This window comes from Gobio gobio (assembly GCF_949357685.1).
Source record: "Gobio gobio genome assembly, chromosome: 11".
NCBI classification, from domain to species: Eukaryota; Metazoa; Chordata; class Actinopteri; order Cypriniformes; family Gobionidae; genus Gobio; species Gobio gobio.
In genome coordinates, this window is record NC_137104.1 from 2,642,554 (window position 1) to 2,661,377 (window position 18,824).

Sequence of the window (18,824 nt, forward strand, 5' to 3'; positions counted from 1 at the left end):
GATGAGAAGTTTTTCGGAAGCAAACAGAGAGCGAATTGAAATGAATATGCCATTTTTCAAAAGTTAATGTATTAATGTAGGCATAGCCGAAGAGCCAGGGGGTGTAAACTTTTGAACAGGATGAACCATCATCAACCCATAGGGCAGACCCATGTAGGCCCCAAATGGGTGCTACCTAGGTTACCCATATGGGCCCATCAAGAGACCCATCATCAACCTGTATGGCAGACCCATGTGGGACCTCCATGGAAACTGAGGGCAAAATTAAAAAAGTTCCCAGTTAGGTAGCCCAGGTGGGCCCCAGATATCAGCCCATGTGCAACCCCTTTGGGCCCCACATGGGTGTGTTGGCTGGGTATATTTACGGCAAGTGCAAATAGTGTGTCTTGTTGGCAAGTGCTATTTGCACTAACTCCGCCTAACAATGCCTGGTAGGACCAAATGTTTTAATGTATAAAGTGGTGTAGTCAGTAGAGCGTAAGGCTTAAGGTCTTGGTTTTGACGCGATCAACCTGGGTTCGAATCCGGCTTTTGCCAAGCTCGCTCTTCTCCCTTTTCCCATCACATATCACATCGGAAAGACCTTTACTTAAAAATAAAAATGAAGAAAATTTTCTAAAAGAGGAAATAAAGTGCCTAACGAAATGTTTAATAATAATACGAGTATTTATTGGGTAGGGTTAGGGGTCGGTGTAGGGAGGGCTTTAGTCAAGAATAGCTGGTGCATCTCTCTGCATGATTTCAAATGCAATCTTGTACTTTTGTCCCTTGTACTCACATGTGAGTGCTTTCTTGCCTAATGGCTCCATCTTGTGGCCTGAGTAAGCAACTAGCCTGTGATGTTTAGTGCTTTGTAAGCACTCTCCGACAAAACATTGCATTCAGCACCAGTATCTAAAACTGTGACATTTCTATTGTTTATTTTTAGAGTTTCAGTCCAATTGTTTTCATTTGCATTTTGAAAGGTAATAGATTGTATGTTGTTGTCCTGCTCTTGTTGTGCGGTTGAAGTGAACATATCCTCACAATGTTCAATTGCATGCATCCTTTTACTCTGACTCATATGGCTCTTGGAAGTGTACATTTTAGAGTTTTTTTCTTTTGACAATTTTTACATGTTTTCCCAAAGGCAGGACCATTTCTATATTCATGCTTGTTGCCGCATTTGCATCTTGTTTCTTTGGCTTCACTGGTTTGACTCTGTGTACTCTGTGTCTTTCCTCTGACTTGATGTGATCTCACTGGCCCTACAGATGTCTATGGCTTTGTCAAGTGAGAGGTCTGCCTCTCTCAGCAGTCGGCATATCCCCGAACTCAGTCGTTTGCTTTATTGTCAGGTCTGTGACATACACATCAATCGTTTCTGAGAGTCCCTGTGAGCGCATGAGAAGACATGTCTAATGTACTGTAAGTTTTTACGAGGTTCACTGAAGTCTTTAAACGTGTTCTTTAGCACTTGTATTTAGTTTTTCTCCTGTTCTGTAAAGTGAAACGTGTTACAGACTTTAATTTCCTCTTCCCCTGCTAAATGCAGAAACTCTGAATCCAAGTCTTCCAATTCTCTGAGAGATTTCGATGCAGGTTTAATGGCGGCGACTGTAGTTGTGCCAAACTTCTGACACCATGTTATGTTTTATATTGACGAGAGGACTTGGAACTGTTGCTCAGATGCCGGTCTGTAAACTTCGCAGAACTGTAAGTACACGATGTTCACTCTGGCCTCACCTGTAGGGTCGGCATCTCTTTGTACTGCTTCCTCTGCGCCACTTTAATCGGTGGCAGGTGCGTCACAGAGGAGACCAGGAAATTCATCAGGATATCCTCACAGTTAGAGGTGCGATCCACCAGCGCACGCAGAGAGGAGGGCAGGTAGTGAGAGAACAGGTGATGGTAGTACCTGTGAGACACAGAAGCATCAGCACATGATCAGGAGTCTCCCCTGATCACGTTACAGAGGCTGATGAAGTGTGAGAGACGTCAGATGCGGCCAAAATTACCTGTGATAAAACGCCGCTCCGGTGAGGACGATGGAGTACTCGTTGGTCCATTTAGAGGTGTAGCCCCAGGCTTTTTTTACAGGGTCCCAGAAATGGCTTCTGGGAGGGTAGCCAACAATCCTCTCGGGAAAACTCCGCCACACATGGAAAGCAAAATTGATCTGGAAGAGTCAGATCAGAGAGGAAAAACACGAATTAGCTAGTACACATGTCTAACCAGTAGGGGTGTGCATTGGGACTGCCCTCACAATTCGATTCGATTACGATTCACCAGGTAACGATTCGATTCAATTCGATTCTACGATGCATTGCGATGCATCAAAATTCTACTGCACAAAACAAGGCAAATTTTTTATCAGTCATGAGGCAATACAAGCAGTCAGATATTGAACAACAGATTTTATTGGCTGCTATTTGTGTATTATCACTCTCCTGTATCTTTGACATAAATGTCATTAAATAACATTTAATTGAATGGTACAGGGTATTGGATATGGCATTTTCAAACCTGAAAAAGAAAACATAAATCACTGCTTTCAGTGCTTTGAATGAGAAATGTTTCTCTTCTCTGCTTTAGAACCATTTGAAATTAAATAGAGCAATAATAACAGCCAACTTTTTCCAGCAGTGTACATAAGTGTTTTAATTAATCAGTCATCTCCCTCCGCCTCAGCCATCTTGATTGTTGTTGTTGTTATGACCCCGGAAGTAATTGAAACTTCACAACTTTATTGTCCAACTCAAGGCCAGAAAATAAACGATGACATAATCGATTATGGCACTTAGCCGCATCGATGCTGAATCGTGCATGCCCCGCATTGCGATGCATTGCCGAATCGATTATTGTTGACACCACTACTAACCAGTGCAATCTGAATTCACAAGATAAAGTTGTCTAGCTGTGCCACTGTAAGAAATGTAATTGCTTACCACTGTAATTCTTCTAAAACTGTAATTGCACGGTAAATTGTCACCATAATGGGGATTTCAAATGTATAACTGTTCGTAGATGGATCTTTCATACTTTGAAAGATGTGACAGGATTTTGCAACACAAGTTTCACAGTAAAATCTTCAACAGAGTGTGAGATGAAGAGGCAGACTCACCTCGCTGGTCAACAGCACCGTGTCTTCATCCAGGCTCAGAACCGCCTCCGTCTCAATAGCTGCATGTGGCAGGAAACGGCTGCTCGTCTGCGGACACAGAAGGTGGCAGAGAAAAGAGCTGAGCGAGACACGAGAGCGAGCGCTCAGACACGACTCGACTCTCACTTCAGTACTCACTTTCCTCCTGCCATCTGTGACGATAAGGGGCACTGGCATTGGCGGCCACTTACTCCGGTGAGGGGGCGGCTTCTCGCTGTTCCACAGGATGATGATCTGACAAGAACACACACTATCACTATCACAGCATGCGCAACAAACTGGTTGATATGTTCCTGTTGGCTTTTGACTGTGTCCAACTACTTAATCAATCTGGATCTGCATTCATATCACTGAGCAAATGTTGCAAAAGTACAGATCCATATTACTGACCTGTGAGCAATATTTTGATTTGGAGACGACCTGAAGGAGCTTCATGATTGGCTGAGACTGGGAGACCAGAGGTGAGGTGGCATGAATTACAGCTGTGAACTCCTGACCTGGGCTGATCCCTACATCAACAGAGGAAAGAGAGTGAGTGTCATTGCCTTTAGGACACTTTGGCTGCATCCAAAATCACATACTTCCTTACTACATAGTAGGCGAAAAACAGTATGTGACCAAAGTAGTTCTAAATAAAAGAGTAAGTGAAAAATACCTGGATGACCTACTACTTTCTGAGGTGCATATGTTGGACTCTTAGGTTCAGGTTAGGATTAGTAGAATAAGTTGACATGTAGTTGCAAAGTTACTTATAGTACTTATGGGTTTTTTTAAGTAGAACGACTGAAATAGTATTTTCTATAATATTTATTTTATTTACAAAAAACTGGACAGACTTTACCCTTAAACTTACCCATACCACCACACCTGTGCCTAATTTTACCCTTAAACTTACCCACACCACCACACCTGTGCCTAACTTCACCCTTAAACTTACACACACCACCACACCTGTCCCTAACTATACCCTTAAACTTACACACACCACCACACCTGTCCCTAACTTCACCCTTAAACTTACACACACCACCACACCTGTCCCTAACTATACCCTTAAACTTACACACACCACCACACCTGTCCCTAACTTCACCCTTAAACTTACACACACCACCACACCTGTCCCTAACTATACCCTTAAACTTACCCACACCATCACAACTGTCCTTAACTTTACCCTTAAACTTACCCACACCACCATACCTGTGCCTAACTTTACCCTTAAACTTACCCATACCACCACACCTGTGCCTAACTTTACCCTTAAACTTACCCATACCACCACACCTGTGCCTAACTTTACCCTTAAACTTACCCATACCACCACACCTGTGCCTAACTTTACCCTTAAACTTACCCATACCACCACACCTGTGCCTAATTTTACCCTTAAACTTACCCATACCACCACACCTGTCCCTAACTTTACCCTTAAACTTACCCACACCACCACACCTGTGCCTAACTTTACCCTTAAACTTACCCATACCACCACACCTGTGCCTAATTTTACCCTTAAACTTACCCATACCACCACACCTGTGCCTAATTTTACCCTTAAACTTACCCATACCACCACACCTGTGCCTAACTTTACCCTTAAACTTACCCACACCACCACACCTGTCCCTAACTTTACCCTTAAACTTACCCACACCACCACACCTGTCCCTAACTTTACCTACCTCAATATCAGCAAAAGTGTTTTGCAATACAATATGAACAAAATAAGTACTTTTTTTATGTAAGTACATAGTAGTTAAGGCCACCTAATATGAAGTAGGACCCAAAAAACTTGAAACCTCCTTTACAGGTCATGCTTACCCAGGTTGAAGTAATAGAAGGGGTAGTGCGCCAGGTGCGTGGAGTATTCGGGCAGAACCAGCAGCCCTCCAGGTAAGGCATTCCACATGAATTTATTTCTGGAGATGTGCGAGTACACTCTGTCCTTTATGATCTGACAGACATTAAATATATAACAATCACATCAAAGCAAAACCACACTTTTCAGACTGTGTACTTCCACCTGTTGGCCAGCAGGGGGCGAAGTTAAGCCATACTTTTGTCCAACATTGACATTTCATTCGCCAATTAACCTAAGGGCAGGAGACTAAGTATGTGCTAATGATGTAAGGCATCCTGTGCTGGTTTAATTTCCCCTGGCAGACCTTCCTCTCTGTCAGACGCACAGCTGTATACACACATCTCAGCTGACCCAGCTCTCACCTCCAGTGTGGTGAGAACAATCTTATCCACGGAGGAGAAATACGCCTCCCAGAGCATCTGTGTTCGCTGTCTCAGAGCCAACACCCTGTCGATGCCCACCGCCCGCACTGTAGACGGCACCTGAGGGAACAAAGTGACTGAGCTCAAACCCGAGGCCAAACCCTCAGCGTCAGAGCACCTCCACAAACACTCTCAGTACTGCATAATGTGCAGCAGTGACTAAAGTCTGTTGCTCTGATACTACATCTTAAGCTACTTAAACTTAGAGTTTTAATTAAATTCACCATGTCCAGGCTATACAAGCTATTTAAAAAACATTTTGCCAAGAAAATGAAGTGTCATCAAAGCTGAATTTATCATTATTACTACAGTCTTCGGTGTCAATTGATCCTTTAGAAATCGATCTAATATAATGATTTGATGCTCAAGAAACATTTATGATTATTATCAATGATGAAAACAGTTGCACTGCTTAAAATTTGGGTAAGTGGGGGGGGGGGGGTGTTGTCTAAAGCTATTTCATGCATTCTGCCTTATTTATACTGTTAAAGAGTTGATTCTTATGATAAACTTGGACAACATTCTAAAAAGCTGGTATTTTTGTGCCCAATACATTCCTTCAGGATTCAAACACGTTTCTGAAAGTTTTTTCCGAGTTTGGCCCTGTATGACGTCATAAAGGGTGGAACTCCTTATATGAGCACTTCTCCCGGATGAGCACACACACACACACACACACACACACACAGAGAGCGAGAGCAAGAGTGTGTCCATCATCAAGCTTCGCGCAGGTTACGGGAGCCGTCGGCGGCGCTGGTGTTGTGTTTTTAGACACGAGATCAACAATGTCACTAAAGAAGTGTGTGTGTGTGTGTGTGTGAGGGAAAGATCAGCTTGTTCAGCTTCACAAATAACCCAGTGTTAAGGGAACAGTGGATGCAGTTTGTGTTTCTGGAGTTCTGGAAGTGTGTGTGTTTGTTCCCGGTCATGAGTGGAAACCGCAGGTGGTGAGTGAAACTGATCAAATGTGTGTGTTTTGTAGGGCTGAGCACTGAACGGCAATACTTTCATGGTATCGAACGAAAAACTCTGATACTATGAGTATCGAAAAATTATTTATCTTTCGGTGCCAAATTTCGGTTCCAATTAAGCCAAGCCAGCTTTTATACACTTTCAAAAGTGGATGCAGAGTCAGCAGAGTGCAACATATACGATAAGAATTATTGCAACCAAAGGTGCAAAAGGAAAACTTTCTGTGAGACGTAAGTTCACAAACAGCTCGAGTGAATCACCGCGTGCGCGCGCTCTCTCTCTCCCCTTTCAAAATGCTCAAATGGCTTCACATCAGCGCATCGCATCTGCACTAAAATCAAGCTGCACAGTTGACAGGATTTGCCACTAGCACAATCGAGGCAGTGTCGCATCGTCACTAAAGTTTATCATTTGCATTTATTTTTAAGTCTTGCCAGTGTTCAAACCGCTCAGCACTCACGCGCTCTTCAAGAGACGCACACACACACACAGGCCATCTCACAAAAACCTTGCAAGTACAAATTGCGCTGAAATGGCCAAATACACACAAATGTATGTACTAAATGACCGTCTTGACGAGTATGCACGTAAACCCCGTCGTGACTCGTGAGTGAACATTTGTGCAACCGTATCCGTGTTCGCTCTTAAAGTGACAGCTGTCAAATAAATTGCTGCTGTCTCTGAGTTTCTCTTTGTCTTGTGTTGTTTGATGAACCTTTATGACACTCACTGCTCTTGAATGACTAACTTTTGCAACCTTAAGTGTAAGGATTAATCTAATTTCATTTATTCAGGGAAGACGAATATTAATTTACATTTGATTTCTTATTAAATGTCTTTGGTATTTCTTACCTCAATACTAATGTTAGACCTACCTGAAAATGTGTCTTTAAAAACAAAAATGCACTGCATGATCAAATATTTAGGTGAGATAATTATATACATTTATATGATAAGAGTCACCTAAGGGGGGGATTCCCCCATTTTCAGGCCCTGAATGAATGTCTGTAAAATTCCCTATCAATAATTCTACATGATAAAAAGAAGGCTTCAAATAGATTGATATCGGTGATCGTATCGGCAGATACTGCTTCCTGTGATTGACGATTGGTGATCGGCTCCAAAAATCCTGATCGGAGCACCCTTACAAAAAGCACAACCAGTTTTATTAATAATGTTACCCTGAGTGAGAAGTGTTACCAGAATTTGTTTTAATTAAGGTTAAAAATAAAAGTTTTGTGTTTAATTTTTTTTTTTTTGATGTTGAAATGGATTTTAAAACATATTGTATCGAAAAAAGTATCGTTAGGAACCGGTATCGAAACTGAGGTATCGAAATTGACACATAATCGAAAGATTTTGAACAATACCCAGCCCTGGTGTTTTGTTGGCAATCGGTGTGTAAGTGCATATCATGTGAACAACACCAACATGTGTGTGTGTGACTCTTTAGCTCCGCCCGCTGCACGCCTCCACGAGCTCGGCTGTTTTCAGAAAGAATCGGTACAGTGTATCTGTCTTTTATAAAAATGATCAAACTAAAGGTGTGTGTGTGTGTGTGTGTGTGTGTGTGTGTGTGTGTGTGTGTGTGTGTGTGTGTGTGTGTGTGTGTGTGTGTGTGTGTGTGTGTGTGACTCTTTAGCTCCACCCACTGCACGTCTCCACGAGCTCGGCTGTTTTCAGAAAGAATCGGTACAGTGTATCTGTCTTTTATAAAAATTATCAAACTAAAGGTGTGTGTGTGCGCGTGTGTGTGCGCGTGTGTGTGTGACTTTTTAGCTCCACCCACTGCACGCCTCCACGAGCTCAGCTGTTTTCAGAAAGAATCGGTACAGTGTATCTGTCTTTTATAAAAATGATAAAACTAAAGGTGTGTGTGTGTGTGTGTGTGTGTGTGTGGGACTCTTTAGCTCCGGCCACTGCACGCCTCCACGAGCTCGGCTGTTTTCAGAAAGAATCGGTACAGTGTATCTGTCTTTTATAAAAATGATAAAACTAAAAGTGTGTGTGTGTGTGTGTGTGTGTGACTCTTTAGCTCCGCCCACTGCACGCCTCCACGAGCTCGGCTGTTTTCAGAAAGAATCGGTACAGTGTATCTGTCTTTTTATAAATATGATAAACTAAAGACTCTTGTGAGATATGAATAGGGTTGGGTACCGAAACTCGTACTTATATAACCGGTATGTACCGGACCGAATCAGAACGCAGATTATGGTTCCTCATTTCGGTGCCAAAATTCAAACGTGCTTTCGCGCTTTGGCTGAGTCAGAGACAGACGCTCAGCGCTCGTCACATCACAACTCATGACAACTATTCAGTGTTTTCAACCACATCATGTTTATTCACATCAGATACATGCACATTATACAGTAACTATATAGTTTACTCTATTCTTCTTCCAGTTCACTGGTCACTTACTTTCATGTATTTCGTGAGACGAGAATGAACTCAAGTGTTGTAAATCCGACAGATCCGATTCTGAGGCGCAAACTAACATGGCGCCGCCCATTGCGCTTTATAGATCAACTAACACACATTCACTCACACATTTGATCATCAGATAGTTCGTGACACAGTTAAAGGGTTAGTTCACCCAAAAATGAAAATTCTGTCATTAATTACTCACCCTTATGTCGTTCGAGACCCGTAAGACCTCCGTTCATATTCGGAACACAAATGAAGATATTTTTGTTGAAAACTGATGCTTAGAAAGGCTTCAGATAGGCCTCCATTGGCATTCAGGACACTTATACTCCCAAGACGGATAAAAGGCACTTAAAATGTCATTACAAAGTCCATCTCACCACAGTGACTCTACAATAATCTTACGATGCGACGACAATAGTTTTTGTGCGCAAAAAAAAATCAAAATAACACCTTTATCCAACTTGTTATTGCCTTCCGCGTGTGCCTCCACGACGCATGCGCGAGAATATGACGTAGCGCCGGGGCTCGGGATTCCATGAAATGCACACTCTAACCCCATTTTGAGCAACGCCGGATCTGCGTCATATTCTCGCGCATGCGTCGTGGAGACACACACGGAAGGCAGTAACAAGTTGGAAAAAGGTGTTATTTTGATTTTTTTTGCGCACAAAAACTATTGTCGTCGCATCGTAAGATTATTGTAGAGTCACTGTGGTGAGATGGACTTTGTAACGATGTTTTGAGTGCCTTTTATCCGTCTTGGGAGTAAAAGTGTACTGAATGCCAATGGAGGCCTATCTCAGCCATCAGCTTTCAACAAAAATATCTTCATTTGTGTTCCGAATATTCATTTTTGGGTGAACTAACCCTTTAAGAAGTTTGTGAATATTTTGAATAAAAAGAAAAAACGAAATAAACCCGATACAGCTGAGCTGTCAGCGCTATTGCGGCTGCGGTGTGTCATGTGAGAAACATGACGCGTCACCATGGAAACATTAAGGCGATGCGTTCTAAAATATTTAGCCAGAGAATATGATCATATTTCAAAATAAAGCTGAAGCTCGAAGCTGGTTTGTAGCAGAGCAAGAACACAGATGACTGCTGTTATAACTGTAAGTGTTATTTAGAGTTATATTAGGCTTGTTGTAGTTGGGTGGCTTAGGTTTTACTGTGAATTTGTAAATAAGTCAATAATAATTTGTAAATAAGTAAATTGTGTTTTGTATTTATTTATATTCATACATTTAAGTATACATTAAACTTTTAATAAATGGTTCAATTTAAATAAAAAATGTATAAATAAAAAGCCATTTAATGTCATCCACCTGGTTTTGTGGCCTTTTTTTTTTTTTAAATATCGGTTCAGGCACCGTTTAGGCACCGGTACCGTTTTAAAAGTATCGGTTTGGCACCGGAATCGAAAAAAACCCAAACGATACCCAACCCTAGATATGAAAGATCAACACTACTCTACAGATACTCAAGATTAACACCAGACTGGCACAAACTGTGTGTGTTATGACCCTTTAAATAAACTGTGATAAAAATAGTGAAAGTCACACAATCTAAGAACACACACCTTCCCTTATACATAAAACCTTCATGTTAAAAAACCTTATTTGTCAACTACAACATATGTTTTAATTAACGGCTTTTTCCATCCTTATGTTCCCTTCGCAGGAGCAGGAGATGAAGGGCTGTTACCTGTAGCAACAGTCTCTCGTCGCCCTCGACGACTGCCTGGTTCCACTGGATGACATCAGAGAAGGGTAACTCCCATCCGTTACTGAGTAACACCGGGATACAAGCGGCCTGTGAGCACAGAGAGTGGCAGAGACTGTAATATTAGCATCAGCAAAAAAAAATAAAAAAATGCACACACACACACACACACACACACACACACACACACACACACACAGAAAATAGTCCAAGTTCACCCCGAATGCACTGAAATATAGTGCATCTGAGTTTCCCCCTTAGGCAAGGTTATGAGGTAGACTATATAGCGTGTGATGAAAAGGCTGTTGGATGTGTAAGGAGTCTCGGAGGGGCCAGTGCATGACTCCCATCCCGTGTTTTTATCAGACAGATGTGTTAATTACCCCGTCTCCCTCCCCCCGAACAGCACAGACGCAGGGGTCCATGATTTATTGAAGTGGAGCTGCTCTCCATCCCTCTTGTTTACGATTCCATCTTGATGTTGCTCTACTTTTCCTCCCAGATTCCTTGTTTGCCTTTTCTCGTCAGTCAGCTGGTATTCTGCTCTTTTTAATTAAATCACAGGAGAGCGCACTCCTAAGAACGGGCGGAGATCAAACAGGCGGCTGTGCTTTCCTCCTAAACTCCACAAATGGCTTCAGGTGACGTCGCTGCCTCGGCCCTCCGCAGAGATCCAGGGGTCGGCCTTTCTTTCAGGCTCAGACCAGCACTGATATTTTTCTGCAAGGAGTGTGTCGAGGAGAGAGATTAGAGATGTGGAGGATCTTCTGGAACAGTTCTTCTCATTCTGTGGCATGGGGGAATTTACAGAGCTAGGACGTCTGATTTAAATGTATTTATGATGACCCATATACATTTATAAAACCGATTGGACGAGCCACGTTTGAAACCGCTGTAAAATGCACACATACAGTTTTATTCATTTGATTTTATTATTTTATATTATTTTATATATACATAAATGTTATTTTACACTTTATTTATTTATGCAAGAGACAAAACGGTATATTATTGTAAATAAAAAAAAAAACCATTACATTATAATATTTAGCCACTTAAAATAAAAGGATCTAATTCATACCTAAATGTGTAAATCCTAGATTCATTTTATTTTAGTTGCCACAAACAGCCTACAGTTAGGATAATGAATTTATATTAATTGGTGATAACATCTATTAAAAAATATATATATAAAAAAAAAAAATTCTGTATGTATACATGCACGCCTGTGACTGCATTTAATTTAGTTTAGTTTAGTTTAGTTTAGTTCAGTTCAGTTCAGTTCAGTTCAGTTCAGTTCAATTCAATTCAATTCAATTCAATTCAATTCAATTCAATTCAATTTTATTTTATTTTATTCATTTATAAATACAATTTATTATTACATTTATTGCCACGTTGCTTGGTGTTCAATTTGATAATGATTAATATTAAATTCAACTTATTTAACACATACTTGTGACTGCATTTATTTTATTTTATTACATTTTATTTATTTATTTATTTTGTATTATATATATATATATATATATATATATATATATATATATATATATATATATATATATATATATATATATATATATATATGTATATATATATATATATATATATATATATATATATATTTTTTTTATATATATATATATATATATATATATATATATATATATATATATATATATATATATATATATATATATATATAATTATTATTGTTTATTTTTTTTATATATATATATATATATATATATATATATATATATATATATATATATATATATATATATATATATATATATATATATATATATATATATATATATATATATATATATATATATATAATTATTATTATTTTTATTTGCCAAACCACAAAAAGGCTACAGTCAGGAAAATTAACAACTGTATATTATGTAGAGTTTATTCTGATAACTATTAATAATAAATGTAAGGATCTAATTTATATCCTTAACAGGGATCCTGCAGTTTAATTATATTTTAATTGCCACGTTGCTTGGGAACAATACATAGCCTACAGTTAGGATAATGAGCTTTATTAATTGGTGTTCAATTTGATAATGACTCATAATAAATGTAACTTATTTAACACACACTTGTGACTGCATTTATTTAATTTAATTAAATTTAACCTTATATTATTTATTTAATCTTATTTTATATTTTATTTAAATTGATTAATTAAATTTAATTGAATCTTATTTTATTTATTTAATCTTATTTTATATTTTATTTAAATTGATTAGTTACATTTTATTTAATCTTATTTTATTTATTTTAATCTTATTATATTTATTTTTATATATTTTATTTTATCCCTTAATATAAGCATCTAGATGCTTTTGAGTCCGAGTCTGGTATTGATAATTCCAAAATGTATTTATTATTAATGTTTTGAATTTTGACATGTGATTTTGCATTGAAATCATTTCTCTGTGTGTTTTTCAGATGCTGAATCTGCAAATAGTCTAGCAGCAGATAAATCTTAATTACAGGAATATGGATATTTATCAAAATACACTGTAAAAAAAAAAAAAATACGGTAAAAAAACGGTGGCTGTGGTTGCCAGAACTTTACCGTAAAAAAATGCGGTAGCAACATTTTAGGTTTTATATTTTTAAGTTGAATTTACAGTAAAAAAAAAACATATTTCCTTAACTGAAATAATGTTAAATTACCAATCAATTGAAATACTAATATCCCTAATACATAACTGATTAGAAAAAACTAAGAAGAAGTTTTCCGTAGGGAATTCTTTACGGGTTTTCACTGTAAATCAAACAATGTTCTTTTTTACTTACAAAAACTGTACATTTAAAATCACATTGCATTAAATGTAAGGCTAGATCTATTACAGGTATTGACATATATAGTATGGAAACGTTCTGTTTTTCACCGTCTTTTACCGTTAAAATGCTCATTTAGCCATTAAAGAGAACATTCTAGATTGAGGAGTTTAACACCGGCCGACACCTTTGATTCAAACATGCTTAGAGTCTAAAATCCCGGTTTTACCCTTTGGTTGGGAGCTTCTTGGCCTGAAATGTTTGAGAACTTCTGTTCCAGAGCTTTCAGCGGCGCTAGTAATTGCCAGTTCTTTCTGTGGCTTTGGCCGCCCCCAAAGAAAAGAGATGTATGGAACTCAGACAGGGGCTTATATGGAGAAAAAGACGGAGAGAGCGAGTGGCGGGGAATCAGTGTGAGGGCCGAGCCGCTGCCAAAGCCAGCGTTCTGCGGATTCATGAGGGCACCTCGGCGAGCTTCCGGCCCTTTCACACACACCAGCAGGACCAAGGCCAAGAATATACACGCCTGGGAAGATTTTCCACTCGCCGGCTAATGTGCTGTTTATCTGGGAGACTCCGAGACCTGACCGTTTTCATAATCCACCAGACCTTTCACGCATCTCTGAAAGGATTGTGAGGCATTGAGTTTCACCTGCAGAGACTCCAGGAAACGGAACGAGCCCAAGCGCCGGCCGCGGGGAACCAGACAGAAGGTGGAGTTGTGGAGCAGCTCTTGGTAGTCAAATCTGTGAAGGAAAATGGGGAAGAAAAAAAAATACAATTAGATTCAAATACGGCAAACGTCACACTGCTCTGCTTTTGGCAGATTTGACATGAAAAGTGTTTTACTTATTTTATTGAATTCATTCAAAAATCATAAAACTGACTTAATAATGCTTTTTAAGAGTCTCTTCTGCTCATTTATTAGATCAAAAATACAGTAAAAATAGTGAAATATTATTATAATGTAGATCGGATGTTTTCTATGTGAATATATAGTAAAGTGTCATTTATATCCTGTGATCAAAGCTGAATTTATCATCATTACTCCAGTCTTCAGTGTCACATGACCCTTCACAAATCATTCTCATATGAGGATCTGATGCTCATTTATGATTATTATCAGTGTTGAAAACAGTCATATTTGTGTGGAAAGTGGGATTCTTTGATGAATAGAAAGATCAGAAGAACAGAGTTTATTTGATATATATTTTTTGTAACATTATAAATGTCTTTAATGTCACTTTTAATCAATTCAATGCTCACTTGATAAGTATTAAAGGTGTCATAAAATGGCTTTTTTAATTTTTTTATACTGTTGTCTGAGGTCAACTTATGACGTTTGCGTGGTTTTTACATTCAGAATCATCATAATGAATCAGTAATAGGCTATTTTCTTCCTTGGTTTTGAGGCTCTCTGAAGAAACGCTGGGTTTTGATGGGCGTGCCGCACTGAAGACTTGGAAGTAAACGCCCACGGCTATGATTGGATAAGATAAGGACACACACACATTCACTCACTCTCACGGACACACACACACTCACTCACGCGGACACAAACACAGACACTCACTCGTGCGGACAGACTCACTCACTCACTCGCGCTGACACACACACACTCGTGCGGACACACTCACTCACTCACTCACTCACTCACTTGCGCGGACGCACACACACTCGTGCGAACAGACTCACTCGCGCGGACGCACACACACTCGTGCGGACAGACTCACTCACTCACTCACTCACTCGCGCTGACACACACACACTCGTGCGGACACACTCACTCACTCACTCACTCACTTGCGCGGACGCACACACACTCGTGCGAACAGACTCACTCGCGCGGACGCACACACACTCGTGCGGACAGACTCACTCACTCACTCACTCACTCGCGCTGACACACACACACTCGTGCGGACACACTCACTCACTCACTCACTCACTCGTGCGGACGCACACACACTCGTGCGGACAGACTCACTCACTCACTCACTCACTCGCGCTGACACACACACACTCGTGCGGACACACTCACTCACTCACTCACTTGCGCGGACGCACACACACTCGTGCGAACAGACTCACTCGCGCGGACGCACACACACTCGTGCGGACAGACTCACTCACTCACTCACTCGCGCTGACACACACACACTCGTGCGGACACACTCACTCACTCACTCACTCGCGCGGACGCACACACACTCGTGCGAACAGACTCACTCACTCACTCGCGCAGACACACACACACTCGTGCGGACACACTCACTCACTCACTCACTCACTCACTCGCGCGGACGCACACACACTCGTGCGGACAGACTCACTCACTCACTCACTCGCGCTGACACACACACACTCGTGCGGACACACTCACTCACTCACTCACTCGCGCGGACGCACACACACTCGTGCGAACAGACTCACTCACTCACTCACTCGCGCAGACACACACACACTCGTGCGGACACACTCACTCACTCACTCACTCACTCACTCGCGCGGACGCACACACACTCGTGCGAACAGACTCACTCACTCACTCACTCGCGCGAACACACACACACTCGTGCGGACACACTCACTCACTCACTCACATGAATATGTCATTTCTTAGATAAGAACATTACTGACTCCAAACTTTTGAATGAAAAAAAATACAAAAATAAAAATAAATTAAAGAATAAAAATAAAACAAAATATCAAATAAATAATAAAATAAAACAAAACAAAGTATGATGTAATTTCTTAGATAAGAACATTACCAAACTTTTGAATAAAAATAAAATAAAAAATAAAATATGTCATATGAGTGACAGGAGTTTGAACGTTTCCTAATCCAGTCCCCCCATTTCCTGTCTTTTCTCTCGGTCCGATCAAAGTGTCAAAGATGCTGAAAGAAAAAGAAAAAGCGGCAACATTAAGGAAACCTATTAGCCGACGCCTTTCAAAGGCTGTGTAAAGAGCGGCTCTTTGAGACCCACACTGGAGCTGCTCAAAATGCAGGCTGTTGTGATCCAAGCGAGCCGTCGTCTGTGCCTCGAGCTGTTGTCCCTGGCAACCATTTATGGTTTCTAAGAATACGCTGAATCCAGAAGCTTTGTGTGATTGCCACCGCTGGATGAGGAGTGAGGGTGAAGGTGGGAAGAGCGCTGCGGTCCGCCCGTGTTAATGAGGATGGAGATCAGATCTGAACCCGGCACAGCAAGCGCCGCTCCATCGGCAGAAGCACATTTTATTGATGCGACCCAACATATTCAATATTCATAGTCAGCTGGATGTCACGGGACAGTGAAAACACGTCCCTCAAGGGCTTTGGGGAGTTGGACATCAGTGTGTTTATTAAAACTACACTCTAAAAAATGCTGGGACAAAAACAACCCAAGTTGGGTTGAAAATGGACTAACCCAGCGATTGGGTTGTTTTAACCCAGTGAATGGGCTGTTTTAACCCAGCGATTGGGTTGTTTTAACCCAGTGAATGGGATGTTTTAACCCAGCGGTTGGGTTGTTTTAACCCAGTGAAGGGGTTGTTTTAACCCAGTGAATGGGATGTTTTAACCCAGCGATTGGGTTGTTTTAACCCAGCGGTTGGGTTGTTTTAACCCAGCGGTTGGGTTGTTTTAACCAAGTGAAGGGGTTGTTTTAACCCAGCGGTTGGGTTGTTTTAACCCAGCGATTGGGTTGTTTTAACCCAGTGAATGGGATGTTTTAACCCAGCGATTGGGTTGTTTTAACCCAGCGGTTGGGTTGTTTTAACCCAGTGAAGGGGTTGTTTTAACCAGTGAATGGGTTGTTTTAACCCAGCAGTTGGGTTGTTTTAACCCAATGAAGGGGTTGTTTTAACCCAGCGGTTGGGTTGTTTTAACCCAGTGAATGGGATGTTTTAACCCAGCGGTTGGGTTGTTTTAACCCAGTGAAGGGGCTGTTTTAACCCAGTGGTTGGGTTGTTTTAACCCAGCGGTTGGGTTGTTTTAACCCAGCGGTTGGGTTGTTTTAACCCAGCGAATGGGTTGTTTTAACCAGTGAATGGGATGTTTTAACCCAGCGGTTGGGTTGTTTTAACCCAGTGAAGGGGCTGTTTTAACCCAGTGGTTGGGTTGTTTTAACCCAGCGGTTGGGTTGTTTTAACCCAGCGGTTGGGTTGTTTTAACCCAGCGAATGGGTTGTTTTAACCAGTGAATGGGTTGTTTTAACCCAGCGGTTGGGTTGTTTTAACCCAGTGAAGGGGCTGTTTTAACCCAGTGGTTGGGTTGTTTTAACCCAGCGGTTGGGTTGTTTTAACCCAGCGGTTGGGTTGTTTTAACCCAGTGAATGGGATGTTTTAACCCAGTGGTTGGGTTGTTTTAACCCAGTGAATGGGCTGTTCTAACCCAGCGGTTGGGTTGTTTTAACCCAATGAAGGGGTTGTTTTGCACTAAATTTTTCAACTAAACATCGAAATACATCTAAATAATAAACTAAATTAACCATTTAAACTAAATTACTGATCAAATTATTGATCTAAAGCCCACACTGTCACTGTATGATACTTGAAATTTTTCTAGAATGGCTATACAGCTGAATAAAATTATGCTGCATTATTTTCCTGTTTAACACTGTAAAGCTGCTTTGAAACAATCTACATTGTTAAAAGCGCTATATAAATAAAGTTGACTTGACTTGTTTTAACCCAGCGGTTGGGTTGTTTTAACCCAGTGAATGGGTTGTTTTAACCCAGTGAATGGGTTGTTTTAACCCAGCGGATTAAAGACCGCAGCCCCAACTTCCCGAACTCAAATGTTGTGGGCAGGGCAAAGTTCTGCTGGCATCCAGGCTAGCAGTGGTTATTCTAACTGTTTTAAATTCATGTTGAATCTGAATATCTTCCCCTCCCTCTTGCATCATCATCTCTTCTCTGATGATGAGGGCGGGGCCACCTGTCACTCACATGAGATCCACCAATAGCAAACCACAACCATCCAATCAATTCCCCACAGACACACTCAAGCCCCGCCCTACATTTGTTCTTGTCTGAGAAGCGATTCACTCAGAGAGAGGTCACAACAGAGGTACTAAAATTACTAAAACTAACACTAAATTAAAAAAATATATTTTGGAAAAATATGACAAAAGCACAATTTTCTTTTTCTCTAAAACTTAAGCTAATAATAATTCAAAATATTAATAAATAATAGTAATATAATAGTAGTCAAGTCAGCTTTATTTTAAGTTTCTGCCTTAAAGTAGTCAGCTTCAATTACATTAAACTTACTTAAACATTTTTATTATTATTGTATAACTTATAAAAAAAGTTGAAAATTGATTATTTATAATATCAATCTCCAGCTTTGTATATTCAATAAAACAAAATAAATAATTGTACATTAAATATTAATTTGATTCTAAATGATTTTAATATGTCTACCATGTCTACGTACGTACGTACGCACACACACACACACACACACACACACACACAC

General features: G+C 40.3%; 1 protein-coding gene across 2 annotated transcripts in view; it reads right to left on the bottom strand.

Moving 5' to 3' along the window:
• ext1c (exostoses (multiple) 1c) overlaps positions 1-18,824 on the bottom strand; it is a 114,837-nt gene that overhangs the window by 572 nt on the left and 95,441 nt on the right. For both annotated transcript variants that reach the window (XM_079829088.1, XM_079829089.1), the window contains exons 3-11: positions 14,010-14,103; positions 10,532-10,639; positions 5,369-5,488; positions 4,967-5,099; positions 3,533-3,651; positions 3,281-3,376; positions 3,104-3,190; positions 1,998-2,158; positions 1,726-1,897 (exon numbers count right to left, since the gene is read on the bottom strand). In XM_079829088.1, coding sequence (XP_079685214.1) covers positions 1,726-1,897; positions 1,998-2,158; positions 3,104-3,190; positions 3,281-3,376; positions 3,533-3,651; positions 4,967-5,099; positions 5,369-5,488; positions 10,532-10,639; positions 14,010-14,103 — 1,090 coding nt within the window. The remainder of the gene's footprint in view (positions 1-1,725; positions 1,898-1,997; positions 2,159-3,103; positions 3,191-3,280; positions 3,377-3,532; positions 3,652-4,966; positions 5,100-5,368; positions 5,489-10,531; positions 10,640-14,009; positions 14,104-18,824) is intronic.